This window comes from Lithobates pipiens, unplaced genomic scaffold (genome assembly GCF_037356315.1).
Source record: "Lithobates pipiens isolate NorthernLeopardFrog02 unplaced genomic scaffold, aLitPip1_a1.2 Scaffold_18, whole genome shotgun sequence".
NCBI classification, from domain to species: domain Eukaryota; kingdom Metazoa; phylum Chordata; class Amphibia; order Anura; family Ranidae; genus Lithobates; species Lithobates pipiens.
Window position 1 is genome coordinate 521,846,559 of NW_027507758.1, and position 17,705 is coordinate 521,864,263.

Below are 17,705 nucleotides of genomic sequence, written 5' to 3' on the forward strand. Positions count from 1 at the left end.
GCTGTAAGAATAAGGAGCCGCAAACCAGCTATCAGCTTAATTGTCATATATGAGAAATTGTCTTCAGCGTGTCTCCTCCCAAACTGCTCCCTACTGACGCATTTCACCCATCCACAGGCTTAGTCAGAGAAGTACCATCTTCTTTAGAACTGCCTTCTTTCGCTGATCTGACATTATAAAGCAACAAAACTTATCCCGTGTACACACGGTCGGACTTTCCGGCAGAAAAAGTCAGACTGAATAATTTCATTGGATATTCCGATCGTGTGTGGGCTTCAGCCGAACCTAGAAATAGAACATGTTTCAAATCTGTCCGACGGAAATCAATTCCTATCGGGGAAAACCATTCATCTGTATGCTGTTCCACTGGATCAAAAACGACACAAGGGCAGCTATTGGCTACTGGTTATTGAACTTCCTTTTTCTAGTCCCGTCATACGTGTTGTACGTCACTGCATTCTAAACGATCGGACTTTGCTGTGATCATGTGCAGGAAAGTCCATTTGAGCAGAACAACTGCCAGAGTTTATTCTGACAGAAAAAACGGTCGTGTGTACGCGACATAAAATCATTTACTTGTTCAGGGTGCCATGCTTTTATTTCCTGATCCCATCACTGTAAACAAACATGTACAGACACTAAAAAAGGCTCCCTCAAAACAGTCAGGGCATATAGACAGTCATTAGCCAGCATGTAAACAGCAATCATATACAACAACAATATAAGCTGTCAGCCTACCACATACCCAATATAAAAAGCAATACTGAAATCATTTTAAAACAGAAGCAGTACATGTGCTGACAAAATGCATACCAGTGGAAGGAGGAGAAAGCAGAGTGACAAAGATCAACTCTCATCACTGTGCTGCTTCTCCTTTCACTGTTCAGTCAAAGGCTGGGGCCAGTCCAGGACCTGGGTTCAAATAAAGCTGGCCTTCACAGAGTACATCTAATGGCAATAAAAAAAATATTGTATGGGAAATCTCTGGATTGAAGGTTAATTGCAAAAAAAAAAGCTGGTCTTGCCATTTTAGAATTTAACAGGCTATTTATTGTTGTCTGGAGTGGAGTCCTGCTTTAAAATGAAAAGAACTTTTGAAAATAATCTAACATGTTATTCTCCCCCCTGTCCCTGCAGCCATCAACCTGGTTATGACATTTCCCAGTAAAAAGTTTCCGTTTACATTAACTACTTTATTTTAGACCCAGCAATGTCATTACTGGATTTCTGTGCTCGCCTATGCAATGCAGGCAGATCGTGGTTGGTGGGAGGGGCCAGCAGGGTGCTGTACATATCTTTCTGAAAACATCTCATCACCCTGCCTCTGTACTCCTCTTAGATCCCTTTCACACTGGGGTGGTGCGGGCGTTCGCGGTAAAGCGCCGCTAATTTTAGCAGCGCTAGTTTTAGCAGCGCTTTTAACCTTCGATAGTTGCCGAAGAAAGGGTTAATAGTGCCAGTGTTGCTGCGCTGCTGAAGCGCTTTGGCAGCGCTACCTATTCATTTCAATGGGCTGCGTGCAGGACTTTTTTTCCTGTCCTGCAAGCGCACCGCACCGAAGTTCAACTTTTGAGTGGAACTCCGCTTTAAGCGCCCCCAGCTCTGATGCAAGCATCAAGCTGGCTCCTGGGAGTTATGTACATATCAAAACATTTTGATAGGCAAATGCAAGTCTGGAGAAGTGGCCATCCTTATGCAGTCTTCTCGCATTTGTTGCTTAGCCCACAGTGAAAGAGCTGAAATCCAATGAATGAAAGGGACGGGCCAAGGACAGTCAGCTTGGGGAGGAAAGGGCTAGATGATGATGATGGACTTTCTCCAGCTAGGAAATAGCTTTTAATTCACATTGAAAGAAGCTCACAGTGTGCGCAAAGCAATTTCAGTACAGAAGTGGAGCCTGTACAACTGTGCAAGACGCAAGGCTGGAGTTCAGCTTTAATATTAAAACCAAATGACCACAAACACAACACAACACATGGAAGAAGAGCAAAGACCTTATTTATTCTGGCATACACAACATAACTGCGCTGCCTGTATACTATCCAATCATGATTATTCCTTTTATTTTGAAGCAAAAATAAACAAAATCCATTTAGGGAAGGGTTGTATACGAATGATGAAAATAGACAATTCTGACAAAGTAGAAGCTTAAACCTGCTCCCACTCCCATTCTAAGCCCTATTCCAACTATCGTGTAGAGAGAAGATAGATAGCGGAGGAGTCTGACGAGAAGACCCCCCCCCCCCCCCCCCCCAAGACGGAAGACCACCGGAGCTGTGGAATAAAATTATTTTAAAAACATGTTTTTTTCTTTACACTTTTTTTCACCAGGTGAATGGGTAGGGGTACATACCCCAATACTCATTCACATAGGGTGGGGGGCCGGGATCTGGGGGCCCCCCCTTATTAAAAGGGGTTCCCGGATTCCGATAAGCCCCCCGCCCGCAGACCCTGACAACCAACGGCCAGGGTTGTCGGGAAGAGGCCCTTGCCCTCATCAACATGGGGACAAGGTGCTTTGGGGTGCCTTTCCCCAAAGCACCCCCCTATGTTGAGGGCACATAGCCTGGTATGGCTCAGGAGGGGGGGGGGGGTTGTTCGCTCGTCCCCACCCCCTTTCCTGACCGGCCAGATTGCGTGCTCGGATAAGGATCTGTAATGGACTTTGGGGGGGACCCCCACACCATTTTTTTGGCGTAAGGCTTCCCCTTAAGTCCATACCAGGTGACGGTGCCAGCGAGGTGTTAATCTCGCCGATGGAGGCGGCGACATTGACCTCCTTCGCTAGTCCCGGCTACCTGGAGCCGCGTTCAAAATGAATGGACTTTCCTCCGTGTGTGGGCAAGTCCGTTGATTTCAAAAGTCCGTCGGACTCCCGCCATAGTCCGGTGGTTTGGAAAAGCCGGTCGTGTGTGGACAGGTACACTCAGTCGGAAAGTCCGGTGGACCTCCACTTCAAAGTCCGGCGGTTTGTCCGCCAGACTAAGTCCGCCGGATAGTCCGATCGTGTGTACGCGGCATTAAGTATACCCAGTGAAGTGACTATCCTCGGACGACACACAGAGATGAAACAAATCCCCCTACATAAATGATACCTGTTTATCTGCAGTCTTAGCTTTTCTAGGTCCGTTCAAAGTCCAGAATTTATCAACCTGTCTGAGCATTCAGGAAAAAAAAAAAAAAAAAAGGGTGGAGAGCTAAAAAGTTACACTCTGCAGAGCACACTGAGGAGAACTCTGAGAGATGATTGGAGGGACTGAACAGGATGGGACACCCCCCTCCTCCTCCACACAGCAAGAGAGCCGAGTCTGCCAATCAGCTGGAGATCCCATCACCTTTTTTTTCTTGGCGTCAGGAAAACTTGTCAGAAGTGACTCATGCTGATAGCAGAAGAATAAATCAGCAGACAAAAGTGACGCTTATTGCTCTTGATTAGGACAAGTGCACACTATAGAGCAGTGTTTCTCAACCGGGGAGTTGCAGGCAGCTGACAGAAGGATCGCAGACACAGGCAGAGATAGGCAGGGAAGCGGCTGACACCCTAATGGCTTTAGTGCGCTGTTCCCCCTCGGCCCCTCCTCCTTCTCTCCTGTCCTTCCTGAGTGCTTGTTAGTAACATCATCTGGAGTTGACAGCATAGGAGGAGGAGGGGCCGAGGGGGAACAGTGCTCCACTGGAGAAGATATCAAACAAGCTCTGAAGCCAGCAGAAGCAAGTACTGAAGTGTGCCCCGCTGTGTCCTCACACAATGTGCCCAAGAGTCTGTCCTCTACTCCATGTAACGTGCCATGTCCCTTGTCCCATGGAATGTCCTGTCATGTGCTCTGCCCCATGTAATGTGCCCCGTCCCATGTAATTTCCCCTGTCCCATGCTCTGCCCCATGTAATGTGCCCTGTCCCATTTAATGTGCCCCGTCCCATGCTCTGCCCCATGTAATGTCATCTGAATGGATCAGCTCTGCAGGAAAAGAAAGCACAAGGTTTCACATTAATAGGTACATTTTAATATGTGTTCTTTTATTTAATGCCATTTCTACAAATAATTTTTGTTATAAACAGCTCGCTGATCATACTAATGTTCCGTGAGCTGTAGAAGTGAACATTTCAGGGGTTCCTCGAGATCGCAAACTTTTTGCCAGGGGTTCCTCCCAGGTAAAAAGGTTGAGAAACACTGCTATAGAGGGATATGCTTTGTTCATATATTTCATGTCTGCGGTTTACAACCACTTTAAAGTATACACATGCTTCCTTTACAGGGTATTTAGAGTAGGGCCTAGAATTGGTTGGGAGCAGGTTTAAGCATTGATAGTATGTGACTGAAGTTCTACTTTCATGCACACAGACAAGGAGGGCCCATGGCAGCTGTGCGTTACATACTATGTATGGTAAACATAGGAGAACTGGTCTTACTATGATGTTTTCCGGCACCGTCTCGTGCATATCCTTCAGGCACGCGTTCTCCTGTCAGTATTTCCGGGAACAACAAAAGCTGCAGAATGAGTACCGAGTTCAGACCAATGCAATTGAAAGACCACCAAGGAGTCATCTTGTTGCTATACAAGAAGATTATCTAGACTTCTGTGTAAACTTAAGGCTGGAATTAGACTCCGGTTAGCAGGGGTGTGCATTTATTCCACATAACGCCTGAAATCCTTTACAGATGTTTATAGTCATCTCGGTAAATATGTGTTGCATCCACCAGGGAAAGGTCACCTGTAAGACCATAAAAAAAAAAAAGATGTTAGCACAGCATGCAGGAAACAACTGGAAGGCCTTGTGATTGGCTGAAGACACATTTTTTAGACTGTAGGTTAGAAGTATATATAAAGTGTTCCTAGGACTAATGTCTGTATAGTGCTTCTGAAAGCCAGACATGTATGTGCCCAACTTACACTGGATCAACTTCTCTCAGATCTCTCATACATGTGTCAAGACTTTCTAGCTCTTCAAAGACCCCGGTTCTGAGAAGCCCAGGATGTGACCTCCCGTCATCTATGTGAGAAGGACTGGTAGAGATCAATGGAGCACACGTGTGGTCATGTCCCCACATCTGTAGTCCCCTGATATTTCCTCCAGCCCCATAACTGAAAAGGTCCATAACGCTATACAGACCTGGGCTGGAGGAATAGTGTCCTGCACCTGCCATCAACCCACTGACTGAAGCCTGCAAAGTATTGCAACGGCAATGTAAGCAAATAATAACTGCACATTTTTTATTATTTAATGAGTGCATTTTTTTTTACTTTTAAAAGTGTTACTAAACCCACAACAGTAAAATCAGTCTGTATATGCAGTAAAGCATGCTTGTTATACTCCCTGTGGAACCTAAGGGGTTAATCATCTGCATTGTGTAAAATGACTGTTTGATCATGTCTTCTCTGATCCTCCCCTTCTTCCACAGACCCCAATCAAACTCCCGATAGAACAGAGCCTTGGAGTCATTCTGCACATGCTCAGTTTGGTGTGTATTGCTAAAGTTTTTCTTTTCTTGGGAGAGTGCATTTGATCAGCACAGGGCCAATCAGCAGGTCAGGGGTCCTGCAGCCTCATAGGACAGTCAGAGAAGAATGAAAACTCTTCCTACAATCTTTAACCGGACACTGGTAGAAGTCACAAGACTGCTATATACTGCTGAAGAGAAAATGTATTTAGCAGTTTTTATTTACTAAAATAGTTGAATTTCCATGTTCTGTACACTGTAGGTTTAGTCTTTTTTTTTTTATTTCCCCTTTCAGTAAAACACAAAGTCAAATTCTCTTGTTAAATCACTTTTAGTTCTGAGAAGGCAATGCTCAGCAAAGGGTGACAACAATGTATACATTTCAAAACGTCTGCACACAAAGTTGTCACCTTGGAACGGGATTCTAACTCCTTCATTCTCTAGCCAAAACTAAAATAAAAAAAATAAAAATGAATGCATGTTTTTTTTTCTGATCCCATGTGAGATTTTGTGTTGAATTACCATGCCACAACCACAAGCCTGTGCTTAGGGCCCATTTACACTGTTGCATTTTAACGTGTGTGCTGCAAAGTGTCCCAAATTAAAAGTTCTGTCTGTTCAGTCACCGCTCTCCACTCTGCCCCTCCAGTGCTCACTGGAGCACCGGGCAGAAGAGGGAGTGGGCACTGCAGGCTAAAGCTCTCAGTAGCGTGCAGAGAGTGGTGATTGGTCAGCTGGATAGAGTCCAACAATTTTAGGTCAGGATCCTTGCAGAGCCTGGATCGGGTCTGTGATGTCAGCTGACAGTGGGCTTTAGGCTCCATTCCCACTTGAGCAACTCCAAATTTGCAATTTCAAGTGCAACTTGATGCAACTTTTACACTCTCTGGCACTCAAGTCGCATCAAAAGTAGTGAACGAACCTTTTCAAAGTCGCCGAAATGTTAAGTCACATAGATTTGAACAGGTTCCTTGAAATCAATGGGCTACGACTTGTCATGCGACTTAATAGGGTTGATTTACCAAAACTGGAGAGTTCAAAATCTGGTGCAGCCGTGCACAAAAACCAATCAGCTTCCAGGTTGTAGCTTAGGTTCACATTGACAGCGGGAATAAAATCGTGGGAGTTCACCTCAACTCGCATGCTTTCATTCCCAACTTCAGGTTTCTACACAGACATCTAATGAAATTGCACCCCGAAGTCGCCATAAGTAGTACCGATTTGGACGGTGCCATTGTCGGCGATTTGGAATGCGAATTGACATGTCAAATCCCATGCCAAAACACTGCAGTGTGAACCAGAGCTTATTGTCAAAGATTAAAGCGGATCTCCCGATTTATAAAAAATAGCTCCCGAATATTATTTTTCTCTGTTATATATAATGAGGACATTTAATTTTCATTTACCTACGTTATCCTTAAGTTACTGGCCATTTCCGTGTTCGGGGATCGCGGATATGGGCAGGGTTGCTGCGGCTAGGTCGACGCTTCCTTTGTGTCGCACCGTCTCCTGGGATCCTTTTTTCTTGTTCCCATGAGTCTGTGCGGCGGCCTGGCGTGAGTTATCGTGCGATTTAGAACCGAAGCTGTTGACGGCGCTCCTATACAAACATTACTGCACATGCGTGAGATCTACGATAGAACGGGTGTTGCATTCTGGGAGATGCACGTCACAGAATCCAGGAAGAGAATGCCTGTGGGCCTCACATGCCCACAGGCAAGATGACAATTATCGATATCATTTTTATAAAGCGTTCTTTGCTTGACAAAAAGCAATGGGAAAACTTCAAAAAACGGAACATGCAAGTAAAAAAATGTTCACGCTAATTTATTTTTATTTTATTTTTTTTGTGACATTTAAAAACGTCTGAGGCAGTGGAGCCCTGCTTTAATTGAAGTTAGATTTTGCACGCTCCGGCTTCAGTAAATCAACCCCTATGTGTTCAAAGTCGCATGATAAGTCATGCAAGTGTGAACGGAGCCTTAGTCTGCTGTCAGCTGATTCTGGGTCACAGGAGGGTAAAAAGTAGGTGAATTCCTGTGTGTGACTCACAAGAGAAGTATGACCATAAGAGTTTTGCCCATACTTCTATGGTAAACAGTTTTACTTCCTTTTGGGATATAGGTTTTACATAAATAAAAGATGCTTACTGTAAGCACCCCTGTCAGTGGTAAACAGCTCATCTCAACCCTCAAACTGCTACAACTGTAAGAGAGCTTATTCTTCTGAAAAAACAACAAACTTACCGACGAGATCACCAGGTGAACATAAAAGGAAAAAAAAACTGCCATGTACCTCAAAGGCCCTGTTCACATGAGTGACACTGCCAATGTCATTTTTTTTCCCCATTCTGAATAGGCCTCCCTCCCTCTGCTCCAAAAAAGCTCATGTATCAATTTTTGGCACTGATCCAGACGTTTTTTGTGTGGTGCCACAATTTTTGTGCATTTTGTCACACTAAAATAACATTGTGTTTGGAATGCAAATAAAAAATAATGGCCCTGTTAGTTTGTCATGCTATTTGTTGCGATTCAGAAATCGTAGGCAGAATCCTGCAATTCCAATAGGCTAGGTGTGAACGGCACCGGATTGCAGCATCTACTGTTTTCCTAGCGGAGGGATCTGTTCCTGTGTATCCGAGTTCCACTTCTAGTTATACTTTACCAAATAGACAGACATTATGGTCTTGTTGTTCACCACAGCGATCCATTACTGTACTTTGTCTTTTACCAACTATTTCCTCTCAAAAACTTTACCAAAAATATTGTGAAAGAAAATAAAGGATAGAAAGCTTAACCACTTCCCACCCAGCCTATTGTCAAATGATGACTGGGTGAGACATTCGTCTATCCGGGTGGGCATTACATGACATCCTCCCAGAACGCACCTTGCAGGTGACTGATCACCAGCTGTGTCCCGGACACAGCCAATGACTGATCAGTGTATAGTCACCATGTGATCGCTGTGACCAATCACAGCAGCAATTGTAAACAATGAATAGCTTCTAACCACTTGCCTACTGGGCACTGGGCACTTAAACACCCTTCCTGCCCAGACCAATTTTCAGCTTTCGGTGCTCTAACACTTTGAATGACAATTACTCAGTCATGCAGCACTGTACCCAAATGAATTTTTTGTCCTTTTTTTGCCACAAATAGAGCTTTCTTTTGGTGGTATTTGATCACCTCTGGGGTTTTTTTTTTTTTTTTGCGCTATAAATGAAAAAAGACTGAAAATTTTGAAAAAAAAAAAAACATTTTTCTTTGTTTCTGTGATAAAATTTTGCAAATTATTAATTTTTCTTCATAAATTTTGGCCATAATTTATACTGCTACATCTCTTTGGTAAAAATAACCCAAATTAGTGGATATTATTTGGTCTTTGTGAAAGTTAGAGAGTCTACAAGCTGTGGTGCGAATCATACAAAATTGATCACATCTGATGTACTGGTGGCCGATCTCATTTCTTATGACCTGAACAAGTCAGGAAAGTACAAATACCCCCCAAATGACCTCTTTTTGGAAAGTAGACATTCCAAGGTATTTAGTAAGATGCATGGTGAGGTTTTTGGTGTTGTCATTTTTTCCCACAATTCTTTGCAAAATTACGATTTTTTTGTTTTTAATTTTTTTCCCACAAAATTGTCATTGTAATAGGTTATTTCTCTCACATGGCACGTGTATACCATAAATGACACCCCAAATTAAATTCTGCTCCTCCTCCTGAGTATTATGATACCACATGCCTGGCCACATAGAGAGGCCCAACATGCAGGGAGCGCCGTCACGTGTTCTAGGAGCATAAATTACACATCTAACTTGTTGACTACCTATTACACTTTTGAAGGCCCTGGAGCACCAGGACAATGACACGCGACACTGACATGGCACTGATGGCAGATGGCACTGATACATGGCACGTGACACTGATGTGACACTGACGACAGATGGCACTAATGACACTTGACACCGATGACAGATGGAATTAATCTGTGGCACTGATGACACGTGACACTGATGTGGCACTATGACAGATGGCACTAATACGTGGCACCGATGACAGGTGGCACTGACAGTTGTCACTGATACGTGGCACCGATGACATGTGACACTGACAGGTGGCACTGGGGATACATGGCACTAGGGACAGATGGCAATGATAGGTGGCACAGGGGACAGATGGGCATGTGTGTGTGTGTACTCACAGACGCTGCAGCACAGAAGCTCTCCCTCCTCGCATGCTGTCTCTGTGTGAGGAGGGGTGCCGGCGATGAGAGATGATCTCATATGTTTACATATGAGATCACCTCTCATTGGATAGCCCGATCGAGTGCTAAATGGCCGCTGTGATTGGCCATTTAGCACGATCTGTGATTGGCTGTGTTTGAGGGATACGGCCAACACAGAACTTCCACGATGCGCACCCACGGCGGCGCGCATTAGGGAAGTAAACAGGAGGACGTCCAGGGACGCCCTCCCGGTAGTTAGCATCCGCTCTGTAGCCGTCTTTTGGCTATAGAGCGGGCGCGAAGTGGTTAAAAGGGTTGTAAACACCCAAGATTTTTTCACCTTAATGCATTCTAGCCCCCCCCCTTTTTTACTTACCTGAACCCAGTCTTTCCAGGGACAGGGGCGAGCACACCAGCTCCAGCCGGTGTCTCGGTCCTGATTGGATAAATTGACAGTAGCGCAGCCATTGGCTCCCGGTGCTGTCAATCAAATCCAATGACATGGGGGCCAGGGCGGGGCCGAGTCCTGCTGTCTTTGTCAATGAATGCTGCAGCAGCAGGACGACATGGGAGCGCACCCGCATGAGTGCCCTGAGGGAGTGAAGCTCTCCAACCTGGGACTCGAGAAGAGGAGGAGCCAAGAGCGCCACTGAGGGACCCCAGGAGGAGGATCGGGGCCACTCTGTGCAAAACTAACTGCATAGAGGAGTTAAGTATGAGTTTTTTTTTTTTTTTTTTTTAAACTGAACCTTTAACCACTTCAATACCAGGCACTTTGCCCCCTTCCTGCCCAGGACAATTTTTAGCTTTCAGGGCTGTCGCACTTTGAATGACAATTGCGCAGTCATGCAACACTGTACCCAAATTAAAATTTTTATTATTTTCTTTCCACATATAGAGCTTTCTTATGGCGGTATTTGATCATCTTTGCAGGTTTTTAATTTTTGCTCTATAAATGAAAAAAAGACCATTAAAAAAAAAAAAAAAACACTGATGGGCACTAATGAGGAGCTTCTGACAGGCATTACGGAGTGGCACTGATTAGCACTTTGATGGGGCACTGATTGGCACTTTTTTGGGCACTGATCAGCAATGTTGACAGGTGTTTGGCAATGTTGGCAGGTGTTTGGCAACGATTGACAGCTGATGGGCACCTTTTGATTGGGCCTGTGCTGATAATCAATTTGCTGATTATCAGCACAGGCCCCACTGACAGGGAGAGTCACTGATCGGCTATCCCTGTCAGCGTGAACCGAGGAAAGTCGTTTACGGCACTTCCTGGTTCACACGATGATCAGTTGAAATTGGTCACAGACGATCACGTGGCAAGAAGCCTCTGTCACCACGACCAGAGATGTGGTGTGTCAGGCTGACACACACAACCTTCAATTGCCGCACTGCGCGCCAGCTGTGTTATCTAGATCACATCATATGACGTCCGGTCAGGATATCACAACCACTTTGCCGCCGTCACTCTACTATATGGCGGGCGGCAAGTGGTTAATAATGCCATTCATTGTGTACAATTGTGTTGGCTAGCTGTGATTGGTCACAGGGATCACATTGTACAGACAGGGCCAATCACAACAATACACACAGAATGAATCAATTTCATTCAGTAAAAACGGTTGCTTATACCAGTGAAATCCACTGGTATAAGCTATCATGACGTGTAATAACTATGGTAACACCGTATTGCTCTGGCCACAGTATGTTTAAAAAGAAACATTGGAAAAAAAAAATAAAAAATAATTATATATAATTTTTTTTTTTCCCTCTTTTTACATTGTGGTGTTGGGTTTTTTTTTTTTTTTTACAAACACAATGTACTAGAAATAAATATATATATATATATATATATATATATATATATATATATATATATATTCCCTTTCTAGTACATTTTTTTTTTTTTTTTTTTTTTTTTTAACAAACACAATGTACTAGAAATAAATATATATATATATATATATATATATATATATATATATATATATTCCCTTTCTAGTACATTGTGTTTGTAAAAAAAAAAAAAAAAAAAAAAAAAAAAAAAAACACCCAACACCACAATGTAAAAAAAAAAAAAAAAAAAAAAAAATTATTATATATATATATATATATATATATATATATATATATATATATATATATATATATATATATATATATATATATATATATATATATACACACACATACAAAAATTATTTTTACATACTGTCATCAGTCAGTGTCCCTGATAACCACCACACTGGTTATATGATGACTCTGTACTACACAGGAGACAGTACGTAAGAAAAAAACGAAATAAAAAAACAGTTTTTACAAATATCTTCATTTTCCAAAAAAATAAAAAATTCTCAACTTCAGAAAATTCACCACGCTTTTTACCAAATACCTTGGACTGTCCACTTTTTTTACAAAAGAAGGGGTATTTGTCCTGGCATTTCCAGGCCTCCAGAAATGAGATTTCCATCAGTATTGATCAATTTTCAGATATATCCCATAGTTTGTGGAATGTATATATCTTTCCTAATAATATATAAGATAAGGAGAATACAGTTTGGCCTCAATTTATGAAGAAAGATAATATAATTGGGAAATTATATAATAATTTAGCAAAAAAATGTAAATGCAGTGGTGATACCACCAAAATAAAACCATTTGTGTAAAAAAAATAAAAAAAAAAAAGTATTTGGGCACAGTGTTGCATAACTGCGCAATTGTCATTCGACAAAGTGCAACAGTTCTGAAAATTGGACTGGTCAGGAAGGGGGTAAAAGTGCCCGGTATTGAAGTGGTTAATGCCCACACAACACAGATAGGTGTCGCTTGGCAACTGATGTTTCTGTGCTGCGTGCGCCCTCATTGCACGCTCCCAACGCAGACACTGACCTGTCAAAGCCAGCGATTGGTCCGAACTAACGATCAATATCCAGCGGGAGCAACTCCCGATCGCGAAACCACCGTGACAGCCAATCACAGGGGTCACTAATTCTTTTTTTTCGCCCCCCAACAAGCATTTAGAATCTTTTAAAAGGGACTTGGGTTAAACAATCCAATCAATGTACATCTAAAATGAGATTGTCCAATCAGATTGTATAGTGTATGGAGAGCTTTAGTGAAAAAGACTCATTTTAAACACAGTTCAGGAATCTCATTACTGGCCAGTAATCCGAGTGCTGCCAATACCTCCTCCATAGGTGACCACTGGAGCTGTGAATCATCCCCCCGCCCCCCTTACAGCAGACAGTAAACACAGGACACATCTCCCTGACATAAATAAGAATGATAGAAGGCAGCCTACTGACACACAGGAGGGTGGTGACAACACTCACCTACCAGGACACTTACCTGATCATCGTGTACCCGGATGTCCCTGCTGCTGGTTTCAGGCAAGCCTCAGGCGGAGGCACATCGAACTCCGCTACAATGAAACAAGAGCATGCAACAAGTCTCTACCTACACACAGTGCCGGGACTACATTCATTCCTCAGATCCTTCCGCTCATAGAAACACGCCGCACAGCAGGTGATCCGCCTCATGCGGGATGACTAGTCATGTGACCAGAACATGCTTGTGACGCCTGAACTTCCTCCAGTCACACTGGTGCTAGGCGGGCGGTGTCTGAGAGTCCAGCTGTTGTATGTAATGGAGGGAACTCACTCACCGCCTGTGTCTCATAGGGATGTCACGACGTATCCCCCAACCAAGTACACAAAAATAAACCACTGCTAACCCCGTTGCTGCCAGACCTTTTTTTTTTTTACACGTTTAACCACCTCCTTCACCTCTGCAAAATTTACCCCCCTTCCTGACCAGGCCATTTTTTGCGTTATGGCACACTGTTACTTGCGTGGACGTGCGACACTGTACCCAAATAAAATTGATATCCATTTTTTCCCCACAAATAGAGCTTTCATTTGGTGGTATTTGAGCACCTCTGCGTTTTTTATTTTTTGTGCTATAAACAAAAAAAGAGCGACAATTTAGAAAAAAAATATATATATATATATTTTACTTCCTGTTATAAAACATATCCAATAGGTGAAAATGTATTCTGCTACTTTTTTTGGTAAAAAATCCCAATAAAGCTACTTTCACACTGGGGGCCGCCCAAGCGTTGGCACTAAAGCGCTGCTAAAACGAGCTGATAGCAGGGTACTTTTGACCCCTACTAGCAGTCAAAGAAGGAGTTAAAAGCGCCCGTCTTGCAGTACTTCCAAAGCGATTTTCAGGTGCTTCCGAAGCGCTGCCCATTCATTTAGATGGGCAGGAGTGGTGTATACGGCGCTCCCAAACTGCCCCAAAGATGCTGCTTGCAAGACTTTTCCTCACATCCCGCAAGCACACCGCCCCAGTGTGAAAACACTCGGGCTTTCACATTCGGGTGGTGAGAGGCAGTTTTCAGGTGCTATTTCTAGAGCTAAAGCGCCTGAAAACTCCCTCGGTGTGAAAGGGGCCCAAGCGCACATTGATTGTTTTGCGCAATATATATAGCATCTACAAAATATGGGATATACTTATTTATTTTTATTTTATTTTTTTACTAGTAATGGCAGTGATAAGCGACTTATAACGAGACTGCGATATTGTGGCAGACATTCTGACACTAACTGACACTTTGTGGGAATCAATGACACCAATAAAGTGATAAAAAGATATGCACTGTCACTGTATTAATGACACTGGCTGGGAAGGGGTTAACATCAGGGGCAAGTAAGGCCCCTTTCACACTTGTGCAACTTGTCCTGCCATGACAAAGTCGCATTAACAAGTCATACCCCATGATTTCCAATGGGTACCATTCATATCTGTGTGACTTCAAAGTAGTCCCTGCTAGATCTGCATGATTCTGGCCAAAATGAGTGAATGAATCACGATTTTTTTGCTTAGCATAAAGAGATCACAATTCTCTCACGATTCTCGCAACGTAAAATGTTTCACATTATACAAAAAAAATTGGGCTAACTTTACTGGTTCGTTTTTTATTTTTTTATTTTTATTAATTAAAGTATTTTTTTCCAAAAAAACTGCATTTGAAAGACCGCTGCACAAATACAGTGTGACAAAATATTGCAACAACCACCATCTCTAGGGCAGTGATGGCGAACCTTGGCACCCCAGATGTTTTGGAACTACATTTCCCATGATGCTCAACCACACTAAAGTGTGCAAGAGCATCATGGGAAATGTAGTTCCAAAACATCTGGAGTGCCAAGGTTCGCCATCACTGCTCTAGGGTCTCTACTAAAAAAAAAAAAAAAAAAAAAAAAAATATATATATATATATATAAGGTTTGGGTTTTTTAAGTAATTTTCTAGCAAAAAAAAAAGATTTTAACTTAAAACCAACAAATGTCAGAAAAAGGTTTAGTGTTTAAATGGTTAAACTTTCCCCATTTACACACAAGTCTATTCCTTTGACAAATTGGTACAATGTTTAAACTTAGTTCCACTGATAAAGAATGTTATGATTGTTGGCAGACTGCCCGTTTTTTTTTTTTTTTCTCCCTTTCTTTTGAAGGCTGTGGCTTCAGAAGAGCAGAGAGAATTCTTTGCATAAAAAGAATTGTGAAACACTTTTGTCAAGATTGCAACGGGGGAAAAAAATTGCGATAACGATTTTTGACGATTAATCGTGCAGCTCTAGTCCCTGCACTACTTTGGTCCGACTTTGATGCTGCTTGATGTGTCCATAGACCTCAAGTTTACACAGGCATTGTTTCAAGTCGCATCAAAATGACGGCAAAAAAATCACGTGACTCTCAGGTCGCACAAGTGTGAAAGGGGCCTTATAGTGGGAGTAAACTTCCATCACTGACTCGTACCTATCGGTAAGTCTATAATAAGGCTTACCTATAGGTTGTGCAAATATCTTACTGTACATGCAGCCAGTGACATCACAGGAATGACCCCCCCAGTCTGGTCTTTCAAGCTCCATTCACACCTTGGCATTCCGTTTTTCTGGAGGAATCCTTCTTGTACTTCTTTTGGGCGTCGGGCGTTCCACGAATCTGCTTGCGCGTCTTTACCGCAATCCATTGGGGGTAATATCGTGCCACGATTTGGTGCCATTCAAAACAGTGGAGATTGCAAAGGCGTCCCATGTTTTGCGGCATTTTCAATTGTGGCAATTCTGCCAGCAAAATGGAACGCCAAGGTGTGAATGGAGGCTCAGAGTCCTGTGCCGTAAATGCAGCAGTTCTGTCCCTCTGGCTGACGATCGGTGGGTACCACATTACATAGGGTAGCATGCACCCGCCAACATGCACATCCCTATCCGGATAACATACATACAGTATATGATCTGACGCACAGCTGGCGCCCTTTAGCAGGAAAATTGCTATAGGGCTGACCTAAAGTGGTTAAAGGGTTAGCTCACATTTACTAAAAAACTGCCTGTTCACATAAGGGACGTCTATAGGGAGAAACAAACTGTGCAGCTCTTACCAAAGATATAGGTGAAGGCCATTTATATACCTCATGGCCTGACTGGAGATTTAGGAAGTTGCGTTTTTCAGGCGATACAGCTCTAAAAATAGCACCTGTATAGCGCCTGTAAAAAGCGGCTCCTTTCACTCCAATGTAAAAGCGCCTTTCACACTGGAGCGGTGCGCTAGCAGGACAGTTAAAAAAACTCCTGCTAGCAGCATCTTTGTTCACACAACTAGAGCTTTCTTTTAACCGCTTAAAGCGGAGGTCCACCCTAAAGTGGACCTTCTGCTCATCGGAACCCTCCCCCCCTCCGGCGCCACAATTGGCACCTTTCAGGGGGGAGGGGGTGCAGGTACCTGTACAGTACAGGTATCTGCACCCACTTCCGGGATAGCTCTCTGCGGAAAGGGGCGTAGATTACGCCCCTTTCCGAAAGTCCCCTGCTGCCTGCTGGGAAACACACAGATCCCAGAGGCAGCGGGGACCGTCCTTATTGCGCAGCGTGACTCGCGCATGCGCAGTAGGGAACCGGGAAATGAAGCCGAAAGGCTCCACTTCCTGATTCCCATACCCAAGATGGCACCCGAGAGACGATCGAGAAATCGGCTTCGGGTGCCGACATCGCGGGCGCGCTGGACAGGTAAGTGTCACTATTTTAAAAGTCAGCAGCTGCAGTATTTGTAGCTGCTGGCTTTTAAAGAAAAAAAAAACGCGGATTCCCGCTTTAAGGACCTCCTCACGTCGATGTACGTCGGCAGAATGGCACGGCTGGGCACAAGCACATACAGGTACATTGCCCTTTAAGTGCCCAGACGTGGGTTGTGAGGCACACTCGCAACCCGGTCCTGAGCTCTGTGACCGTGGCCGCGGGACCCGCGGACCCAATCGCCGCTGGTGTCCCGTGATCGGGTCACAGAGCTGAAGAACGAGGAGAGGTCTGTGTAAACAAACCTCTCCTCGTGCTTCCAACTGAGGCTGCCACTGATCGTCTGTTCCCTGTTATAGGGAAAGAAGATCAGTGACGTCAGACGCCAAGCCACACCCCCCTACAGTTAAAAAAAACACACACACACTTAACCCCTACACTACCCCCTAGTGGTTAACTCCTTCACTGCCAGTGACATTTTTACAGTAATTAGTGCATTTTTAATTGCACTGATTGCTGTATTAATGTCAATGGTCCCAAAAATGTGTCAAAATTGTCCGACTATTTATTATAGCAAAATGTAAACAAAATGTTTTTTTTTAAAAATTGTTGCTCTTTTTTGTTTATAGCACAAAAAATAAAAATCGCAGGGGTGATCAAATACCACCAAAAGAAAGCTCTATTTGTGGGGAAAAAAGGATGTAAATTTTGTTTTGGAACCACCGCGCAATTGTCAGTTAAAGCGACGCAGTGCTGAATCGCAAAAAGGGGCTTGGTCCTTTAGCTGGAAAATGGTCCGGGGTTAATGGTATTTTATCACCACTGGGTTTTTGTTTTGCTAAATAAACGGGAAAAAAAACAAAAATGTTGAAAAAATAAACCAAAAATGTTAAAAAAAGAAAAGAAATGTTGAAATAAAAAGTTTCTCTTAGTTTCTGTTATAATATTTTGCA

At 43.4% G+C, this 17,705-nt stretch overlaps 1 protein-coding gene across 2 annotated transcripts in view; it reads right to left on the reverse strand.

Moving 5' to 3' along the window:
- ADAM17 (ADAM metallopeptidase domain 17) overlaps positions 1 to 13,180 on the reverse strand; it is a 130,203-nt gene extending 117,023 nt beyond the window's left edge. For both annotated transcript variants that reach the window (XM_077488764.1, XM_077488763.1), the window contains exons 1-2: positions 13,023 to 13,180; positions 4,411 to 4,713 (exon numbers count right to left, since the gene is read on the reverse strand). In XM_077488764.1, the coding sequence (XP_077344890.1) occupies positions 4,411 to 4,546 (136 nt within the window). In that variant the 5' untranslated portion in view covers positions 4,547 to 4,713; positions 13,023 to 13,180. The remainder of the gene's footprint in view (positions 1 to 4,410; positions 4,714 to 13,022) is intronic.
- Between the last annotated feature and the right edge of the window lie 4,525 nt (positions 13,181 to 17,705).